This window comes from Schistocerca americana, chromosome 1 (assembly GCF_021461395.2).
Source record: "Schistocerca americana isolate TAMUIC-IGC-003095 chromosome 1, iqSchAmer2.1, whole genome shotgun sequence".
Classification (NCBI taxonomy): domain Eukaryota; kingdom Metazoa; phylum Arthropoda; class Insecta; order Orthoptera; family Acrididae; genus Schistocerca; species Schistocerca americana.
Window position 1 is genome coordinate 210,051,103 of NC_060119.1, and position 23,303 is coordinate 210,074,405.

The 23,303-nt window shown below is 39.6% G+C and overlaps 1 protein-coding gene across 1 annotated transcript; it reads left to right on the forward strand.

The window, feature by feature from the left end:
- Positions 1 to 2,972: 2,972 nt before the first annotated feature.
- Positions 2,973 to 21,124, forward strand: LOC124597299 (60S ribosomal protein L32). Its single transcript, XM_047135933.1, has 4 exons — positions 2,973 to 3,130; positions 3,434 to 3,529; positions 18,377 to 18,529; positions 20,919 to 21,124. Exons 2-4 carry the CDS (start codon positions 3,437 to 3,439, stop codon positions 21,075 to 21,077), a joined length of 405 nt encoding a protein of 134 aa, XP_046991889.1. The 5' UTR covers positions 2,973 to 3,130; positions 3,434 to 3,436; the 3' UTR covers positions 21,078 to 21,124.
- Positions 21,125 to 23,303: the final 2,179 nt, after the last annotated feature.

Below are 23,303 nucleotides of genomic sequence, written 5' to 3' on the forward strand. Positions count from 1 at the left end.
CACCATATTTCTTGGGTATTATTTGCCGCTGTTGGAGCCTTACCAAGTTTCATTAACCCAAGAGACAGGACAAGTTCAGATAAAAATTGTACTATTCATCACGGACTTGAAGGTGCCACAGAAATGTTCAAAGAATTACAATGGGAGACATTACAAGAGAGAAACTTTTGAATAGGCTTTCAAGGGCCAGCATTGCCAAATTAGTGAAGAAACTAATTACTTCCTGCAACATATATCTCATATAACGGCGCGACATTGAAATTAGAGAAATTTTGGCTCTTGCAGAAGGGTAACAAAGTCTTTCTTCTTTTGTACTACCTATGAGCAGAACACGAAACATATAAAATTACACAATATTAGTAAATAATGAAATAACACTTTTGTGGTTATGACTACTTGGTTATAAAAACTATGTTAAAACAATGCATCAATCTTTTATCTGTTAAATAAGTCTGTAATAATGTGAACATGGCATGTCAAATATTATTGTGAATAGATGAACTAGTCAACACTATGTGTCCTCTGTTACATACTGTACAGTGCCTTGTGGACTGTAGATATGTATGTAGATAAATATGTTAATAACACTGGTTGCTAATGTTTTCACTTTAGTGACACAGAACGTGAAAAAGTGTGAAATAAGAGACACTTAATGTGTAAAAATGATGTTTTAATACTATATTTTCCATATCTACTTCACCATGGAACTTATTTAGGACATGAGGAGCACAGCCAAGCATTCTCCTCACATCTGTTGTTGCTCTATGTTTTGCTGCAACAGAGTATGCCGTTCCTGTTTCGAGGAACTCTGCAATTGCTAATCAGGCACGGCTCTTCATGATACAAGTCGCGTAGCCACTGGGTTCCTAAGACTAATTCCACTCAATAAGATCTTTCGACTCATGGTATTAGCACCTCCAAATGTAAGAAGACTTGTAGCACCTGCGATTAAAAGGAAGAAGCAAAAAACAGATCGAAGGCATCCATTGTTTGGATCTCTTGTGTGTCCATTACGACTATATCCAGGAAAAGTTTCTTCCTAACAACAGCACCAATTCCAGCTTCAGCAGAAGCCCACCAAACTGAGATGTGGAGACCAAATTCCACTGGAGGATTATGGGCCAAAAAGAGAAGCTGCCATCAGGTTGTCATCTCGAATACAGGACTTGGAAGACACTAAACAGATTGATAAAAGGAGAGACAAAATGCAAAATGAATTTGAAGTGCATTATCAATGATGACATGTTTTGTGCATATGGTAAATATGGGGAAATGTTGGACACCTGTTGGTTTCTAGTAATCTAAGCAAATGCTATGTCATGGAAGAGCTGTTTGCAATGAATGACCATGCTATTCTTACTGCTGAACACTGTACTTCCAAAGTGTGGAATTATCTCAATCATTAATATTAGAGTATAGATTTAGGATTAAATACTGTTCTTTGGACTTGTATAAAGAAAAACTGGAGTCACATAGCTGTGTCTCCATCAGGTGAAGAAGAGTGATACATACTGCTTTATGCATTATCTTTTCTACTCTATCAGTGAAACTGTTCGCTTCTTGCTCCAATTCAAATAATAATCTACCTTACGCCTCCTGACCAGTCCTGTCAGTCTATAATGGCTATTTCTTAGCACTGTATTATGTTGCTGTACTTACTAGAAACAGAAATACACAAACGTCTGAATAGTATATCCCATGCAAACATCTATTACTGTTCCAGTTTCTATCACGCCAGACAGATCGATTTATTACAGCACCACAGGAAATTGGTGGGAAACAAAGTTATTCTTGCTACCCAAGATGGAATGCATAGACATCACAATCCTTCTCTCGCTGTAATACGTAATTTCGGAATAACGGGTAGTGCCTGCATGTTGAATCAAGAATATTTGAGCACTACAGAGGCAAAAGGAGATTTTTTTTATTTGCACTAAATATGACGTTATAGTTAACTTTGTACTAAATATGACGCTATAGTTAACTCAGACGTTCGACTTATTGACTACCTGGAATAGATTTTATATGTAGTCTACGAAAGACACCACAGGGAAACGGGATGAGTTATTCTGATCATAGTGTGAACTTTAATTCGCCAAGTGAACAGCCAGCAAAGTAAAATGTGACCTAATTCGTTCGTAGTGTTATTAATTAGCAGGATTACAGACAATAAAATTTTCTTTACATTTCGCAATTGACTTTGTAATCACTTGGGTATGATGATGTGCAACAGTTTCTTATTAGAAACACGAAGTAATTATTAATGACCCACATGTATTTATTTGTGTCAGAGAAGAGAAACTTAATTTCATTGGTCAAGGCAGACGGGCGAAGGCTTATAATAAAATTGTGGCTAGTGTTGCTAAAGCAAGCAATCATTTGCAATTTAAGGTAAATTGGTTTCCGAGAAAGAAATGGCAAGAATCTCAAAGATGCTTTGCTGTATTTAGACTGGCTTGGCAATTAAATACTTTCGTCCTGTGGCCAAGCATAACTTAGAAAACTCAGACAATACATATGAACTTTTTGTATAGATTTCCAAGCAGCCAGCATTGCTATAAGAGAGTTTTGGAAAAAGGCCATTAGGTTAACACTGTTATATTCTAGCAGAACTTACAGAGAGCAATTATGTTACAGAACTATCTTACCTTTAGAACGCAGAATTCCAATCTTTAACATTTCTTGTGATATATTATAACACAATCATAAGAACAACGAAAACATTCGATGTTCTTTTATTCTTTGATTCTGTTTTGTGCATTCATAGGAACTTTCGTGCAGCATCATTTATCGGAGCATCAGAGGGCTATTTAGAATTAGTGGAATGGCATCGGTTTTCTTTCCATAACGAGAAGAATGTTTCAGTACTATAAGAACTGAAAGTTGTTATTTTTGTGTTAAAACGAATGCAATAGAGACCTGTATCTTCGATCTACACAAAATGTTCTGTATTTACTATTTAGGACAGACAGATTTTGTTTCCACAGATGTGTTAAATGATCTATGAGCGTGGCTCAAAGATACTACTTGTTCGGTTCACCCATTTCCGTTTACGCCGCATGGGTAGTGTGTGTGGCGGATGAGAGGTTGGAGAGAAAAATAAGTGTACTTGGTGACAATAATTATATAGGTAAGATTTGTATGGAAATTTATATTATTACGATGTGTAGTGTATTTGGATGTATTAACTATTGTGCTTCATTGTGAGCGGATTATTGTTCACGTGGTTTCTTCATAACATACTGCGTGCGTTCCAGAATCGTCAATTAAGCTCATGTTGAATATGTTGTGTGTTGCAGTATTGTATAGTAGTGAAACTCTTTAAAGTGCTGTGGAAACGTTGGAGACAAAGTGCTGCTTTAGTCGCACTGGATGTACAGTTTTGAGGCCTTGCGCGTTAAGATCATTTGTAAATTCAGTAATTTATTTCCAGATAATGGCGATTCGACCAGTGTATAGACCAACTATTGTCAAGAAGAGGACGAAACACTTCATTCGTCATCAGAGCGATCGCTACAAGAAGCTTAAGGTAAAGTGGTGTGTGTGTACCTTTTATTGTCGTTCTGAATTACAACTTATACGTTCTTTTGAAATTGTTTGTCGAGCAAGAAGTTCAGGTAACTTTTCCTTCAGTGTTTGTCTTATTATTAACGTGATGTAATTAGAAATTAGCAAATTTTCGTTTTACATTGATTTTTAAAATGCTTTCTAACGATTTAGCATATTCTTACACCATCAAAAGATACGCACCCCTTAGGGTTACATGTTCCTAATTGTCAACAAAGCTAGAGTGCATGGTAATGCAATAAGCTAAGCAAATAACACGTTCGGTCAGTGCAAACTCGCTGTTGGTAATTAATCTCCATACACTTCTGAGAGGGTGAACCTGCATTGTGGTCCGTGTAGTAGTCATTGATCAATTTCTTGTTTGCAAGGGTTGGCTTACCCAGATGCATTAGTATCATAGTCCATCACCATTAAGGTTTAGCTATTGAATAATGAAATAGCTTCCAGAGCTTTAAAATAGAACTAGATTGTTTTTAACACTCTGATTAAGGTGTGTGTGTGTGTGTGTGTGTGTGTGTGTGTATTTCTTGGTGTAGTGGCGTTCATAATACTGTTGTGGCTTTGATCAATGTTATCTACTTTTTTTTTTTTTTTTTTTTTTTTTTAAATGAGGAATTTTTGCTAGCTTTATCTGTATTATATTTAGAGGTCTAGGTGAGGTAGCTTAAGAGCTGATGAACATGACATAATAATGACTTCTTTTGTGGAAAATATGTTGTTTGTTATATAGCTCTGGTGCTAGAAAGTTTTCAGTGGAATATAAAAGATCATGTTATAGATAACTTGCTTCGTAGTTGAACTGAGTGATCAGTAGGTCTATAATTAGGGTCAATTCCAGTATGTTGTTTCCAATTATCAACTTCGATCCATGATGTTGTGAGTTTATGATAGGAAGGATGTAAGCAGCCTGTTATTGATTGTTGCCTCTGTTTGTCTTAGTTACTCCACTGTTTATTATGCATATTGTGTTTTCCAGGTGTTCGGTTAAGCAGGAACCTAAGAGAACAGCTGAAATTGCTTGAAATGACATAGGCAGCAGTCATCTTAATGATCTCGGTTCTTGCAAATATTTTTCAGTTTTCCTCTCTGAATTTCTTTTCACGATTTATTGTTTTGGTATCACACTGTCTACTTTAACTTTGTAGCTCAATTCAAGCTGTCAGTTCATTATTTCAGGTGATTTTTCCATGAGGTGTGTAATGTGATCTGTTTTAGGATTTTTTATTGCTCTGTGTAATTGAAGTATGTAGCTCATGTCCAGTGATTGACTCCATGTTTTGTGATTTTTGGCTGTAGCTTGTTTCTTATATATTCCTATTGGGCCTACTGTGATTCTGAGGTTCTTACAGCATGTTAGTTTCTCCCTGACTGGAACTCCATTTTCCCACAGTACTCCTGCTGATTTATACTGTTATTGTTAAGAATTTTGTGATCACATTTCAATCACCATGGACATGTTTATAATTATTGGTCACTATTTTGATGTCTTATGTATTACGCCTTTGGGTCCGGTACAACATCATTGGTCAAACCTGACGGATGGAACTGAATGCTAGAATTTATCCTAAAAACAGCCGTCAACATTCCACAAGCTTTGTCTGTATTCTGGAGTTACCTCTGTCCACATAGTTATTAATGTTTACAGTCTTCTCTACGTGCCCTTCAACCACTCATTGTTTTCCAGTTATAACCCCCCTCTGTAAAATTCTGTCCCTGCTGTATGCACTCTGAAAATGGCCAATACCCCCTTATAATGGTGATGGTGTAGATACTTTGACATTCCAGATGTGCATAATTGTATAACATAGTGCCCGAGTGGTTGCATATTGCTGATAGATTGGTGATTTGTTGATAATTTTACTAGTCAGAGCTGTCAGGTTAAATCATATTCTTCACTAACATTGCAGTCTACGGTGACTTCAGTTGAAAGTGATTTGTTGTATCGTTAACTGTACAATTATTTTTGGTAGTAGCTAGTTTTGTAATGGAAAAAAAGGTATTCATATGATGTAGGCTGTAGATTGAAAGTAATAGTATATACAGAATAATATGGAAACAGCAGCTGAGTGGCATTATGGCTGTCCACCAACAGAAAGAAACATTTACATTTGGTTGATTAGCAAAGAAGAACAGAAAATAGGAAGACTAAATGTGCAAATGGATGATTGAATGCAAAATGACCCTAACCAGGTGATGACATACTGAACTGGATTAAGGGACATTGTCAAAATGGCAGTGGAATTAATACAAAAATTATTAGAATAGGTGCTTGTAAGCATGTGCTATAGTGGCGACTTTTAAAGGTGGAGTTGGTTGGCGCTACAAGTTTATGAAGTGTCATGTACTTTGCATTTGAACCAAAACCAAAATATCTCAGAAAATGCCACAATGGTATGAAGAGAAAAATATTATCTTTCCATCACTTTCATTATTCAACATTGAAAGAAAACCAGTCTGTAACTAAGGCAAATAGCAAATACGGACAAAACATCTCTGGCGTTTGTTGTCGAGTAACAGAACTGTAGCTATGAAAGGTGTTAAAACTGTAACTATAAAAACAAGTGCACATGAAGGAATGCACGATACTGGTGTCCTTTCGTGTTGTGCTGACGTTACTTAACTTAGTCTAGTGATAATTTTGAAATGCAAAACAATGCCGAAACCTTCTGGCATACTGCCAGGTGTTGTCCACATACATGAAAAGGGTTGGATGGATGAGACTGGTATGAAATTATGGATTAACCGAAGGAAAGGTGCTTTATTGAAGAAGAGTTCCCTTGTGCCAGATTAGTTTAGTAGTTATTTGAAAAACTTTATGAAAGAGAAATTGTATTGCGGGTTATTCTTGTAGTACTTAATTCACAATTGCAACATATAAACTGTGTATGAGATAAGAATGCAACAAATGGATGATGGGTGGAACGCAACATGAGTTCACGCTGAAGGGAACTCTAAACCAACCAACAAACAAATGTCAGTAGATAAAACAGTTATGGTCTAGAGTGAGAGAAAACATTGTTAAATCTTTCAAAAATGTGGCATAAGTAATGCTCTCGGTGACACTCAAGACACACATCTTGTGTGTGAAGTGGAAGAAGAAGAAGAAGAAGAGAGTTCAGATGACGATTTTCAGGGGTTTTGAAGGTCAGTTTGGTTTTATAAATTAACATTTTTTTAGTCTGTCTTTGCAAGCTAATAACAAAAATGGTAAAAGTCTAGTTTTTAAGTAAATTGCTTAAAAATTAATTTGCATCTTAGACTATAAAATACAGTAATTGGGATATTTTGGCAAGCAGTGATTGTGTGTGTAAGCCTCTTAACAGTTTATAGATTTGTTTACTGATTTCCTGATGACAGGTGTGCCATAGACCAACTTACAAATTATTATGCTATGTATTGCAATGGAATGTGGGTAACAAACAGTACGGACAAGAAACTGGAATCTTTTGAAATATTTTTAGAATTCTGAAAATTGGATGGATAGGTAGATCAAACAGCTGAGGAGGACATCTAGTGCCTTGTCCTGCAACTGGACTATAAGAAGACATAGGATAAGACCCATCTTGCAGCAATGGGCCAAAGTTATGTATTGAACCAACAAACCCCCTCCCCCCCCCCCCCCCCCCCCCCAAAAAAAAATTCTTTGTTGTAACACTGATACGTAGTGCAGCCATAGGTCTACCTTAGGTTGGGAGGTAAGAATTTGATTGTGAAGCCAACACATGTGAATGTAGAAGTACTGGTTCTGGCCAAGAGTGCCTATACCTGGGCGCAAGGTGGGAACTGAATCCCCCCCCCCGCCACTCTCAGAGGAAGGAAAAATTAGTGATCATTTTTTTCCAAAAAAAATACAGTGAAACCCCTTTTTACAAATTTCCGGGGACCCTTATATTTTTTCGTAAATGAGGGGTTTGCCTGAGTACATGGAAAGAGTTGCAGAAAATCATGATTTGAGCATATTATTTAATTACAAAATTATCACTGTCCTGAGCCATGAAACCATGTGCAGCAGTATACAAGTACCATATTGTTCACAGAACATATCCTTTGATAGGGCTCAGAAAATCGTCTTGTTGTCCTTCCAGCACATTGTTGTTAAAGAAGTTGTTGCTTGTTAATAAAAATGAGAAATGATTCATCTACATTAAAAAAGGAAAAAAATTCCTAGGACACTCCTCACACGTTGGCAGCAAAACTTGATGCAGTGCCGTCCTTTCTTGTTTCACTGTCTTCCTAATTGTCACTGTCAGCTCCTACCTATGTTCCTTCAAAAGCATTTCCCTTGAATCAGTCTCTAGTATGGGAGTCAGGGCATCACCACCAAAACTCGGTCCTTGAATGTTAAATTTTCAGAAACATTAGTTTCGCTGCTCCATTCTTCTACTGGAATGTCTTCAGCAGCAAGTGATATACTGCAGCCACTCTTTGGAAACAAGTTAATATTGTTGTGTTACAGAACTACAGGCAGCAACAAACACATTGAATGTATGCATACAGTTGTTCTTCCTCTTTGGATACATAGGAATCACTAGCTCCATCATGTAAGAACTCTTCTTTAGTTTTGATTATGCCACACCTGTAGACAGTTCGAAATCATATTTCTTCACCATGTCGGAAGTATTTGTATTAAGATTGTCGTAGACATGATGGGTGATAATTATCTTTCAATGTCTACAGGCCATAACATCGTAAAAAGTAAAGTTGGTAACTTTGACACTTCAGTAAACAAGCACTTTGTAGTTCATACACTCTGTGATTGCAATGTCAAATCACCTGAACGAAGGCGCATGGAATCTCATTTCCGATTCTTTTGATGCACATGCAAGTACCGCTACAACAGAAGTAGAGTTATTGACTACAATCTGTGTGCCAGCCACTTGAATAGATTACCATTTACTGATTCACAAGACAAAAAATTATAGCCTGTGTGAATTAAAAAGTAAAGACATCAGAAACCCACTTGAACGTGTTAGGAATTACATGAAAACTGGATTTCAGTGTGAAATATGTTTAATGTTCATTCTTTAAAAGTGGGCTTTCGTAAAGCAAAGTTTGTTAAAACCAGGGGAAAACCTAGTTCTTATGGGAGTTTCACTGGGACAGGCAGAAATATTCATTACAAGCAAGATTTCTTTGTAAGTGGGTTCATTAATGTGGGGTTTTACGGTATTTAAATTTCAGCATTATGCAGGTTTTTTTCAGTGTCAGAATTGTAACTTTTTATGCTACTTACAAATCGCGATTGGTCTTCCGCAATATCAAAAATACTTAATAACCCCCGTTACAAAATGTCATAGGGCACCCTTTGCCCGACCTGTCGGCATTGGTAGTGTGTGGTGAGGTGTGCTCACTTGTATGAATGAGTGAATGAATGGTGTGTGTTTCTTTAAGTTATGGATACAGCTACAAAGATAAACACATGCAGTATTCTGCAGTGGGCTATAATATGATGACAGATATTAAATTTTTAGAGGTGTATGAGTTGATTTGCTGCAGAATAAGTGAAGTGCCACATTTGTGGTGAAGGTATGAAGTTAGCCAAAGTTGCAGCATCTCAGGCCACAAATGACTGTGTGTGACATTGTCGCCATGAAACTTTTTACCGTTTATTTGGAGTTTCTTTTTCTTTGTTATTGTAAGCAATATATTATGCGTGTTTAATTTCTGTACAAATTTTTTCAGATTCATTTGTGTGTTTGTATTGTTGTGTCCTTCTGCCCCCGGTGTTGGGGCCTAGAATAGATCCACGACCTTTCCTTGCCAGTCATTAAGAGGTGACTTAATAGGAGTCTTTTTATTAGGTAAAGTTTTTTACTGTGGTCTTATGACTGTTCTTTGGATCTTACCACTTTTGTGATGCCTTTCCCCTCACATTTTTTGGCTTTTTAAAGTCTGGTTCCCTTTTAACCAAAATGTAGGCTGTTTGGGGAAGGGTGCCTTACTGTGGTGCATTGCCTCTCCATTGTCCTCTGTTATCTTTGGAACCTACTAATCAAGTGGAGCTACCTTTGGTAGCCAGTCTGTAGGGGGGGGGGGGGGGGGGTAGTGTGTCATGTACCCTCAGTGTAGTAGCCCTCTGGCAATGCAGGGATTGCACTGCCAATGTCTGAGCTGTGATCTCCCTGTGTAAGCTAAGGAGTAGGTGCCTGTCCACTTTGGGGTACCAGGACTCTGGGCAATGGCCACTGTGCCTTGGCAGGCTGGAGCCCACGGGGAGTGTGTCCAATCGGAATGAGTAGCATGAGGCAGATGATATGCAATGAAGCAGTTCAAATGTAATATTGGCCATGCCAACACGAATGTCAGGAACGGAGATTTTATTGCAGAAGTTTACAGTCCTATGGCATTTCAGTCATTGACCATGCCTCACGGAGGAATGGACAGCCATGCAAGTTGAGATAGTGATACATGAACTAACGTGACGTGACAGTACCATGACAGCAAATGTGTGTTGGACTGATGGTGGCTCTTTTGCTTCACCAAAGCCATTGTTTTTTGTTGGGAATGTCGATCGGTTTGGGGAAGTTGCAGCAATAGAGATGATGAGGAATGGATCTTCACTGATAAGCCATCACACGCCACCGAATCACAGGCATATCAGGCCTGCGTCAAGTTACCAGTCATCATTTCTCCTCATAACAAGCTCAGTAGAATTCAAGGTGTTGTTATCTTCCATTGGGACCTAACACTACAAACTGCCGAAGAGCTGTGTACAAATGTGGTGTGGCGTGCAGTCCATTTTGTTCGCCACATCCAGAAGGGACCCAAGGATAATAGTGGACACTGGAGCTTTTATCATAGCCTCTGACGGCAACATTGTCTGAGAAGGTTAAGGTCATGGTTTACATGTGTGATGACAGGCCTTACTTTCCTCCTCCAATGAGATGCTTTAGGTGCCAAAGATTTGGGCATGTCCTCTTGCTGTTCTGATGAGGTTATATGTAGGGCATGTGGACAGATGTCCCATGGGGACAGCCCTTATGACCAACACCGTCAGTGTCAACTGTCCGAAACCGCACCCTCCTCGTTTACCGCTATGCTCAGTGCTCAAGAGGGAGAAGAAAATTCAAGACTATAAAATGCTTAAATGATTGTCTTACGAAGATGCGAGGGAAAAGATTGAATGACTTCATCCGACTAATACTGCCTCCAATTTTGCAACTGTCTTGTCACAGTGCACATGTCGCATGATAAGGTCTCACACTACACCTGCTGGCCCTGGTCGTATTCCAGGGCCTGCCCCACAGTTGGGGAAGGGAACATCAGCTACCTCATCCCTACACCGATAGCACCCATGGTTCACACACCATCGGTGTGGCCAGAGATGCCTAGTCCTCTTCTGCCCTCGGGGATGAGGACACCTGTCGAGGTGGCCCCTTTACAAAGCAAAGACCAGCAGCCACAGGCTGTGGGCTAGAGAAGGGTATGGTCCTCTCGTCTCCCGGAAGGTAAAATGGGGAAATCTTCACAGATATGGAAGTCTTATATGGATAAGCTAATTACTGAGGCTTCAGATGTCCCACTGCCCAGCCCTGCAGCAGTCAAGCCTATGCATGTGGACAGTGGATCACACAATCTGGTAGGGAAGTAATCACACCCAACTTTTCTGTTTGCCACTTTATCAGACCAGACTCCAATGCTCCTTCAATGGAGCTGTAATAGCTTCTATCGCCATTCGACCGAACTCAGCCATTTAATGGCTACTTATTGATAATTGGCATAGTGCTTTAGGAAACTTGTTTTACAGCAACACACCTCCCTGCTGTGAAAAACTTCCAACCCTACTCTATCAATCATGTTAATGTTGAATGTCTGGTACACCATACGCTCTGATATTTTCATTGAGCAGGTGCACTACACTTGAGGCTGTGGCTGTTAGTGTTTACCTGTCAATTTGAATGTCAATATGTAATGTTTATCCACCCCTGGATGGACCTTCCCAATATCATGAGCTCTTTAAGTGGCACAGCTCCCTGCGCCATTCCTCTTATTGGGGGACTTACATGCCCATAACCCTCTTTGGGGTGGTGACACTATATCTCACAGAGGCAGAGTACTAGATCACCTGCTGTCAGAATTGGATGTCTTGTCTACTCAACACTGGAGCTGCAACCCATTTCAGTGTGGTTCACGTAACGTTTTCAGCTGTTGATCTCGCAGTTTGCAGTCCAAGTATCTTACCGCTGATTTCAGTGATGCGTCCATGTCTATCTTTGTGACAGCGATCATTTTTCCTGTAATTCTCTCCCTCTTCACTCGCAGACATCTAGAACATGCTCCATATTGGTCTCTTTTGGAATCTGATTGGCAGGCTCTCTCCTCTGCAGCCATGTTTGCAGGCAGTTGTGTGGAAAATAGACAAATTGGTACAGGACACTGATGATTCTATTACTCATACTGCTGCAGCAGCAGCAGCAGCAATACCCTACTCTTCCAGCTCATACCGACAACTGCTGGTGCCAGGGTGGTCTGAAGATACAGCCATAGCTATCAGCGAATGCCACACGGCACTTAGGCAATGACACACCCAACCGTCCCAAGTATGGACTAAACTCCGCTGCATTTACAGCCATCCACGGCAGCTCCAGGCATCCTTGTCAATGGTAACATCTGCACTGATCGCATGGTACTTGCCGAATGTTTTGTGGCACACTTCACTGAAGTGTCTATTTGCAGTAATTAACATTCTCATTTCCTGACCTGGAAACACCTTGAGTGCCACACGCTATCTTTCCACGCACACAGCTCTCTATAATATAATTCCCATTTAGCTTCGCAGTGCTTTCGCAGTGCTTTCGCAGTGCTTTCGCAGTGTCGCGATACAGCCCCTGGAGCCAACAAAATCCACAAGCAAATGCTCAAACACTTCGTGCTGACAGCAAGAAACATATCTTCGGGTTTTTTAATTCCATTTGGCTGGAACTAGTATATCCATCTCCTTTTAACTAATTACTGGTCAATCCAATCTCTCTAACAAATGGTCTGTGTAAGCTATTTGAAAGAGTGGTCAACTGCCGTCTTTGTTTGTGCCTTGAAGCTCATGGTTGCCACAAGTTCTGGATATCAGGGAAATGTCGAGAAAATTTGAAAAAATAGTGCAATCTTGTCTTTGTCTCAGTAGATTTGTTTGTTTATGAAGTCATGCATTGTCGCTGGCTGGGTGCAGCTTCCCTACTTCCTCATTCTTACTGCCTCTCCTTCCTACCGTCAGCTTGCAGTCAGTGCAGCCACTACTTCTTGCCGCTAGCCTAACAGCTGCTGATGAGAGGAAGAGGGGCATGAGGAGTGGTTTGTTTGGCTTTGGTTCTGAGAGACTGTTGATGCTGCGGCCGGAGATAGTGTGCATGAGTTGTCTGAGAGATTGTGTGATTGAGTATGTGCTCTCATTTTCTGACAAAGGCTATCGCTGAAAATTTAGTTGAGAGTGTGGGTGTCCTTTCTAAATGCCTGTCTGCTGCTCAGCAATACTCTTTATAGTGAGTTTCTACCTCTGCTTATTAGTACTGATTCTCGGGCTATTTGGGCAAGTTATCTGTGGCATGAATTAATCACTGTGGTCTCATTTCATCAACATGTCGTCTGTAACACGTGTATAGCTGGCCACACAAGTGGACTCCCGTAATGGGCCAAAACTGCAGGCCATTTCTGCCTATCTGAAGCCCATTGTTTCCCTGTAATGTGCAAGCCCTGCCTGTTGGATCTAGTCTCACTGATCTACCTGCAGGCCAGATGTGTTTGCATGGACATTTTATTTATTCTAGTAAATTTTGGCTCCTCGAAAGTGGTTTATATGTTAGAAAGTATGACCGATAAGGAGAAGAAAATTGTGGCAATCACTGCTGGTTTGTATGCTATGTATTCATATATTTCTTCAAAGAAAAATTACACAATACCTGTAAAATAATGGACATAACAAAACGGCTAACAACTGACAATAATCAATACAGCAGAACCAGCATTTTATTGGGGGTCACCCATATTGTTGGTTTATACAACTCTTCCCCTGCCTTATATAGTTCTTTCAAGACACCTACATTTTTCTGGGGCTATTTCTGAAATCAGTGAAGGTATTTAAAATCTGTCTTGCGACTCCAATAAAATATGTATTTTTGTCACAAAGTGTTTGTCATTTTATTACAATAAAATAAGTGATCTTAATGAGACACATGTACCAAATGGCTTCCTTTCTCCATCTAAAGCAGTTCATGACAAAAGATGTTGATATTAGTACTTTAGATTTTTGCTCACACAGGGGAGAAATAAAAAGGCCTTACCTTTTTTTTTTTTGTCAACTAATCTCTTTACTTTACCTTGAGATCTCAAAATTGATGAGGGAAAAATGCTAAAACTTGTTTGGAAATAAGGGAAATATCAGGGGATTTCATTTGGGGAAACTTGTGGAAACCCTGAAGCCAGATGGCATATATCACAATTTCAAAACAGCTTTCAGGCTTTCTGATCCACCTCGAATCACCTGGTTTGTTCGCAACCCACAGTGCGCAATGCATTTGGCATCTCCAACATCTGCTTTCCATCCTGTCTACATTGCGTGAGACATCTCTCTAGGGCAGTTTACCCAGTTTTATCCAGAAATTTCTCTCTCCAATTTTTTTCAGGTCCAGATAGTTTCGATTCTCAGCAACCACTATGTACAGGAAACTGGAGTCCCTCGGGGGTCGGTTGTGAGCGTAATGCTTTTTATCGCCATCGGTGGTACCATAAATGCAGTGGGGCCCACAATCTATCCATCACTGTATGTGAATAATCTTTGCCTGTACAATGCCCCTGCATCACTGTGCATTGTTAAGTGCCAACTTCAGGGGGCTGTCAGGAGAGTCAGTGATTGGGCCCTGAGCCATGGCTATCAATTTTCTTCTATAAAATGATGAGTTACGCATTTTTGTCAACTCTGGACTGTGCACCCACACGCAGAAATTTATCTTGGTGACAAGTTACATGAAGTTGTTGAAAGTGTCCAATTCTTAAGTATTTTATTTGACTTCAAGCTAACTTGGCTGCTGCACATCTGCCAGCTTAAGGCGACTTGCCTGAAGAAACTGAAATCTTAGTCACTTCTCATGGGGCACAGACCACACAGTTCTTCTCAGATTTTACAAAGCACTGATTTTATCCCACTTGGACTATGGATGTGTTGCCTGTGTGTCGGCAGCACCATCTGTATTGAGCCTGCAGGGCCCTGTTCACCATACTGCCATGCGGTTTGCAGTGGGGCCCTTATGTACAAGCCCTGTTGACAGCCTTCTGGTGGAAGCCGGTGTCCCACTGCTGCAGGTTAGACAACAGCAGCTTCCAGCAATTAATGCAGACACCATCTGTCAGATGCCTACCCACCCAACTCTGTTCCACAACCAGCAGTTCACACTGTTTGTGCATTGACCAAAACTGGCAAGACTACCAGGGATCCTACTCAATATTCTACTGAAGGACCACCAACAGCCTGCATTGGGCTGTGTTCCTAGAGCTCCCTCTTGACCCCTCCCTCCCCGGTGGGCTGTATCCTGTCCTGTGATACAGTTGGACCTCTATGGTAGCCCCAAGGAGGATGCCGATCCTACCCTTCTCCGATACCTTTACCTTTGAATCCTCCACGATTATTCTAATTCAGTATCCATCTACACAGATTGTAAATAAACGGCAGGGTCAGTTACAGTTTTGCACATGCAACGGGACACGAGAAGCACTCTCTGCTGAGTACCTACAGTGTATACACTAAAGAGTTGGTTGCCATCTCTCAGGCTTTTTGGTTCGTCAAATCCCAGGTCATGGCAGAACCTTCTGATATGTAGCGATTCGGTGAGTTGCTTAAAATGTGTAACCCTGTGCTGTCCCAAAAATCTTGTGGTTACCAACATCCAGGACCTACTGACTGACCTCTACAACTGTGGACAGACAATGACCTCCTTCTGGAGACCAAGCCACATTAGCACTCAAGGAAATGAATTTGGTGACTGTTCAGCTAAAGATACAACTACAGGAGATAAAATCGACGTTGGTATACCGGCCTGTACTTAAGATTACATTGCATGCAATGTTTTGAGACTGTGGGAATTGGAGTGGCAGGCTACCACGACCTAAAACAAGTCCAGAGCGATTAAAGGGTCCACTAAGGTGTGGCATACATCTACCCAGGCCTCTCAGAAAGATGCCATCGATTGTTGTGACTAGACATTGACCACATGACTCACCCATGAATTCCTTCTGCATCAGGAGGATCCTCATTGCAGCTGCAGTGTCTACTGATGATAGCTCATTTTCTTGTTGACTGGCCGATCTGCAGCACAGTCTCAACTTGCCTACCTCACCGAGCGAGGTGGCGCAGTGGTTAGAACACTGGACTCGCATTTGTGAGGACAACTGTTCAAACCCACATCTGGCCATCCTGATTTAGGTTTTCTGTGATTGTCCTAAATCGCTTCAGGCAAATGCTGGAATGGTTCCTTTGAAAGGGTACGGTTGACTTTTGTCCATCCTTTCCTAATTCCATGAGACCGATGACCTCATTGTTTGGTCCCCTCCCCTAAATCGACCAACCAAACCTGCCTTAGTACGTCAGATGCTTGTGGATGACGTGACAGCCACTATCAGAGTGTTACATTTCCTGAGGGAGAGCAGATTTTACTCTAACATATAATACTCTTCCACTTCAGTGTTAGCGGTGGGGGCGAGGGCCTCCTTCTGTGGCAGGTACTCACCAAGGGACTGCAGGTTACTTTCGTCCCCTTTCACCTTGCTGTGCCTTTAGACTCTCTTGTGCAATATGCTGTCTGGGTGGGTTACCTCTATTTGGTTTTACCTATCATGTTACAATTACCATCAAACCCTTTTAAACTCTTTGACCTGATTATACAGTTTGAGCAGTGAAGTCGTCCCCCCCCCCCCCCCCCCCCCCTTTTTCCCATCTCATGATAAGCAGGGACTTGTGGAATAGTTTAATCCCTTAAACACATAATCTTGTAGTATCCTTTTTTGTATTCATATGTGCTATGGATTGAAGATTTCTCTTGCTAAATTTTTGCATTAAGTGTTTGTTTTGATGTGTCTTTAATATAAGAAATGTCATATTTTGTGTGTCTCTGCCCAAAGCCACCTAAATCCCATTGTGCCATTAGTTTCAGGTTCTTTTACAATTAAATATATATTGTATTATTTGTCAGTTTAATGTGGATGACATGGTCGCCAGATTGTGTAAGGATGTAATGGCAGTGTCCACCATCTTGATGATGTCATGGGTCAAAGCTGAGGGGTGTATTGGTAATTAAAACTTAAATGTGGAAAGTTTTTATGTTGTTGGCTGGTGGATGGGGCTAAATGTAAAAAAGAAAGAAATATGAAACATACCACTGTGAAAACATCGGTGTACTGTTTCTCTCTCAAAAGTTTGGAATTCAATCTGCTAAGGTGATTGTGGCTGGCTCCCCTCTTCCCCTGAAATCTTAGTTGTGATTACTATCTGATCTGCAGCATAGTCCAAGGTCTGGTCTAGTCTAGGTCTAAGCCTGATAATTTGGTTAATGGTTGGTTGGGCCTACAAGTGTGTGAAATAAAAGTTGTTGTAACAGCTTGAGTTGACATTTGTGTCATAAATACAATTTGCCACTTTTAACACACTTCATCGTAAAACCTAAAACTGCAAGATAAATTCAGGAAATGTGTAATAGGTGGTCCCGAGAGTATTTTGATGCATATTATATACAGGCATCAAAAATAAACTTCGAATATTTCAAAATGGTCTGCTACATAACTTTTACCAGGTAAGTCTAGAATAGGGCCAGAGGCATAATTTCCTGTTTCATGGAAGAATATTGTCAGGGCATGCCATGAGGTATGTTGGGAATAAAAGGTGTGTCAGCTGTTTGTGTTATCCAGCCAATGAGAGAGTAGCTGGCAGATGACATGTTTTGAAGTAATACATTTGGAACAAAGCGTGAAACATTGTTGTAAACTAGGATTATAAATTTAATTGGTCTTTGAGTCACAGCTGTTTAAACTGTGGTAGCATTGCAAACCAACTGCCCGTGATACATTTTAAAAAAAAGCAGTGAAATATTTCTCTATTTGTTGCTATGCAATCAATCTGTGCAGCACACTGAGCAAGCGGATCAATGTCTTTTAATTAAATCATGGGAGAAGGTAGGTGGATTAGTGTTTCTGAACCTGTCTCTCATATTATTAATAAATATTGATCTACCTATCTTCTCTCATGATTTAATTAAAAAACATTGATCTTATTACTGTGCTTGCGCATATCGATTGCATAGTCATTTCATCATTTGATACATTTTTGTTGGTCTGCAATGAAACCATGAGGCATGCACTGATATGTGAGGTCGGTGCACAGAAAAGCAGCAAATAAGACAGTGGTTTCAAAATTCTGCATTAGAAATACATTGCCTCTCATTTTGTCTCTGACTGGTCGTGTAAAGGAATCACCCCATTGCCTGCACAAACTGACGTGTTGCCAACCTATGTGCATTAGGTAAGCATTGCTGCTGGCCCTGATCTAAACTTTTAGCCCTTTTACCCAGTCCACTTTCCCTGTGCTACTTATTGGGTTGAAAATTCACACAGTAAGTGCATAGATGTAGGAAAGTGATCTGTTGTACATTCTCATTGCTGAAAGTTGTGAAACGTAGCACATCCATTTTTTTTTCTCATGAAGTTTCAGAAACATGAGCTTTTTTATCTATGAAATTGATTATTGTGTACAATTAGTTCAAAGCATCCCCTACTTTTACATGGTGTTGATTGCAAGGGCATGTGTTCAGTGTACTCTTCATACTTCTTTCAGAGATCATGGCGTAAACCAAAGGGAATTGACAACAGAGTGCGCCGTAGGTTTAAGGGCCAATACCTTATGCCATCCATTGGTTATGGTAGCAGTCGTAAGACAAAGCATATGCTACCAACAGGCTTCCGCAAGGTTTTGGTACATAATGTCAGGGTAAGTTATAAACAGCATATTCATTCATAATTTTTAAGTGGAAACTTTTTATGTAATGGGAGTTCTGATTGCTTTCACTTTGTTTTTGAAACGTGTCAACTACTGGTAGCTTTGTTTTGGCTGTTCCATGTGTGTAATTCGGCATGCAAAATGTTAAACATCCATTTATATGAAAGTGGAGTTTGTTAGAAGTAAGCTGAATATTTTTGTAGGTATTTGATATGTAAAAACTTTTTATGTAGCCGAATTTGTATTGAAATGCCAGTATAAACTCAATCATGTTATCGTGGAGATTGAAAACCAGAAAAAGACAGTGTTTACTAAACACCAGTGAAGTTTGAAGTAGTAAAAACTGGGGCTATATTGAGTGCTGATCGTTTATGACTGACAAAAGTGGTGGCAACCATAAATACATAAAATAATTGAGCCAGTAGAACAATGACAATGAACTACAAATTTTCATTTTCTTTTGAGTTGTCAGTATGCTTGTAGGTGAGGGGTGTGTTACTGAATGCCTGTAGTTTTGTGGTTGATGCTACAAATTTTCATTCTCAATGAACGTAAAACAAGCAATTGTGTAAAAGCGTATTGTAACCAGCATTTTGTAAAAATGATTTGCTGGGGGAAAGCTAGAGGAAGTCTGGATGGAAACAGTAATTAAGACACTTCCCCTAAAGAGAAATAAGGTTAAATAATGGTTGTACCTTGAGTAGCAGTACTTGGGAATGAACAAGAATGGATGGAAGTATATGAAAGCTTGAAAAGTAACGATGTGAAAGAATGTAAGATTTGTGAAAGCTGTAAAGTTTTCAGGATGGAAGCGGACTTAAATATTGCAGAAAAAGGAAGAAAACTAATTGGGTTAACTTGTATAGGTCAAATTTAGCTGTCTCAAGAGTCATGGATTGACACTACTGTGTAATAAAAACATGCAGTTCTGAGAGTTGCTCACAAACCTAGTTAGGGAGAGTGCCCATCTGTGACTATTGTGGGACTGGGAGAGACAAATTTTGAACTAATTTCTGTCTGCAGACACAACCTTTTGTGACAGGAAGCCTCTGAAATGCTAGTATTATCTATAACAGTCAAGTTGGTATAAACGTACCAAGAGTTTTGTTGTTAAGAGTGTTACATTTGTAATCTGGCTGAAATGGATTTGAAATAAAACCACTATGAAGAACCAGTTGTACAGAAATGTATTCTTTTTCACCTACCCTAAAAAATGAAAACTAAGATGGTAGTTTCAACTCCATAATATAGGTAAAGCTATTTTGTTGCATAGAAAAGTTGTACAATGAGCATAAGGGTGTATTTGTGATTTTAAGATTTTGCTTATTGTGTGACTGTTCTTGTGTGAAAATCTTAAGTTTTTCACTACTGCATTGATTGCTGTATTTTATGCTATTTTGTAACTACACTGTTTTGTCAGTAGTTTTGTCCAAATTGACAGACTTTGGAAGCCTCTTGCCTATATATTATAACCTAGGTTAACTTTGGAAAAAATGGTGTACACCATTATTTGGTCTACATGTAGAAATGACATTTCAAGTGTCAATGAGTACCTGCTTGACATATTTTTGTACAAATTTGAATAAAATTCGATGGCCATTATTGAAAGTGAGACACTATCAGTTTGAGTTTCATCTTGAGAGCTCTGATGTTACTTTGACTTATCAGGCTAACAGATTATAAGTTCAAACAGTTCATGTTTAAAAAAAAATTCTTTTTCTAGAAAAAAGCTGCAGGAAGATATTGTGATTCAGGCAAAGGGTGCTCCAATAATTTTGACCATAAAGCCTTTGGTTTTCTTGCCATAAGTGATTGATGCTCCACTCATTTGGAACTTCGTACTGATAACTAGGAATACATTCTGCTCAAGCCAAGCAAAGAATTAGATTAATCCTGTCCTTTGTTGCGTTTTGTTCTGAACGTACAGTATGAAATGTGACACAATAAGGTGTGACATACTCAAACTTGATGGAAATGTGTCTCTGAGAAGCTTGACATAAATGTTTGCCATGACACTAGCCAAATAAAAATATATATGGAGAGGACATGTAGGTGTCAGTTTAACATCAGCTTCACCACACAGCTACACTCTGAAATTTGACAATCCATTGAGGTTAGGGAAAATAATGCCATTCACAGTAACTGAGAAAAAATTATAGATATTATCCTCAAATGAGTTTTGTACTTTACTACTTTGAACGAAAAATAAAAGTATAAAACAATTTGGTAACATCAGAAGAAAAATGTTTTACAAATATTATTCAGTCATATTAATTTTCCTTGTCATTTTCTATATCTTTTAAGAAATTTTATTGCTGGTAAGACTTTGTTGAACTGTATTATTTTGGTGTAATAGATATATACTTTTTTCTCTTAATAGGAACTGGAAGTCTTGATGATGCAGAACCGCAAATTTTGTGCTGAAATTGCACATGCGGTTTCTTCAAAGAAACGTAAAGCTATTGTGGAGCGGGCACAGCAGCTATCCATCAGAGTGACCAACGCTAATGCCCGCTTACGTAGTGAAGAAAATGAATAATGTGACTTATCATTGTAATAAAAATAAAATTCTCAAATATTTTATAACTTGTTCAGATACATTGTCTTGAATGTTACCTCCCACTCACCTTTAGTTTTGTTTACAGTATTGAATAACTACTATGTCTTTTCATATCAGTAATCTGTTAAGAAAAGTGTCTAAACTTCACCAGATTTCTTCCACCAGATTACTTGTAAAGAGGATCGCTTAACTTCTTTGCTGGTATTAGAGAGCACACAGAGGCACAAGAATTGTATTTTACTTTATAATTGCAAATGGTACACCTGCAAATTTCTTAGAGGGATCATACTTTTGAAAAGATCGCTTTGTTACAAATCTGTAGTAACATAAATATTTAAAGTATCTCTAGATATTTTTGTTACAGGACTGGGATTTGTAATGTTTCCCTAAAACAGTGTAGACATCTGAACAGTACACGTGAAAAGCAAATAGACCGTGATGTCAAAGATCTAAGGTTGTAAGAAATCCACATCTTTGGTTGCCTTATATTAGTGGTCCAAGTTAATACATTTGGCTAGTTTTGGCACCAAAAGCTGTCACTTGTATGCCACCACCAATATGATTCTCTATAGTCTGATTTTAATGACTTACTTATTTCATATTATATACCTTAGACTGCAGTTTCTCCGGCCTCTGTCACTCGTGAGCTGTCTGCCGTTGCCAAATGTCTTAACAGTGTCAGTGAAGATGTGATGTTAGAGTAGTGCAGTGTTTGTGTAAAGCACAGACTCACATGGAGTCTATTTTTTGACACAGACAGACAATGAGTACAGTAAAGCACTGTGCTCTTTTTGGGATGACTTGCTTTACATTTTAGTTCGTAATACGTATAGCAATCTTAGGTAAAATGTAATGTTATCCCTGGTGTTTATAAAGGCCCTTATTTTCCTCATACATAAAAATTATGAACTGTTCCGAAATGTGATTTTGACTGTGTGGATATATTAAATGTCAGTGAAGTACAGGGAAGTGATTTTTTAAATACTTTGTGTGGAGTATGTTTTGATATATTACTCTTGCATTATTGTCAAATTTATGATGTACTGTAGTACTGTTCTGGATTTTCTAAACTATTTTGTTCACTGTAGTCACAGTTGAACAACCAGAGTTATGTAATCGCTGAATCTCAGCAGTTGATTCTGACAAGTTTCTGTAGTAAATTGCACTGTGGTGTAATTCGTCATGCAACATTCCCATATTTTGAAATAAAATATCCCAGTGACTGCTGCTAGTTACCTGTTTGCTGTGTGTTAAAAATAGCAAGTACACACATTGAAAAAAGTTTTGCGTCACCCTGGTTCCCAGAACTCCTGAAGATAGGTGTTGACTGAGGATATTGTATCAAAGACACAGTCCCTTTGACTGTTCAGAGGTGTCACTAAACCTGCCCAAAGATGTAAACAACCATGCATGAACAGCACCTATTAGATGGAGGTGGTACAACAGCCGAACAGTTCCAGTCATTCCACCAGGAAGGAGGTACACGGCTCGTGTTGTCTGTAGTTCAACCATGCCGAGACTGTCAATACCCGTGGTATTGACAGTTTAGGCGTGGACATGGAGGAGATACGGAGACAGGGACTGTTGATGACAGGCCTCGCTCAGGCCACCCAAGGGCTACTGCTGCAGGTGGATGACCGCTATCAATGGATTATGGCTTAGAGGAACCCTGACAGCTACACCACCATGTTGAATAATGCTTATTTTGCAGCCACAGCATGTTGTGTTATGGCTCAAAATGTGCGCAGTAGGTTGCATGATGCGCAACTTCACTACCGACGTCCATGCCTAGGTCTATCTTTGCAACCGTGACTCCATGCAGCGCAGTACAGATGGGCCTAACAACATGCCGAATGGACCACTCAGGATTGGCGTCACGTTCTCTTCACCGATGAGTGTCACGTATGCCTTCAACCAGACAACCTGTGGACACGTGTTTGGAAGCAACCTGGTCAGGCTGAATGCCTTAGACACACTGTCCAGCGAGTGCAGCAAGGGGGACATTCCCTGCTGTTATGGGGTGGCATTATGTGGGTCTGACGTACGCTGCTGTTGGTCATGGAAGGCACCGTAACGGCTGTATAGTATGTGAATGCCATCCTCCGACCGCTAGCACAACCATATCAACAGCATATTGGTGAGGCATTCATCTTCGTGGATGACAAATCACACCCCCAACATGGACAGCTTGTGAATGACTTCCTT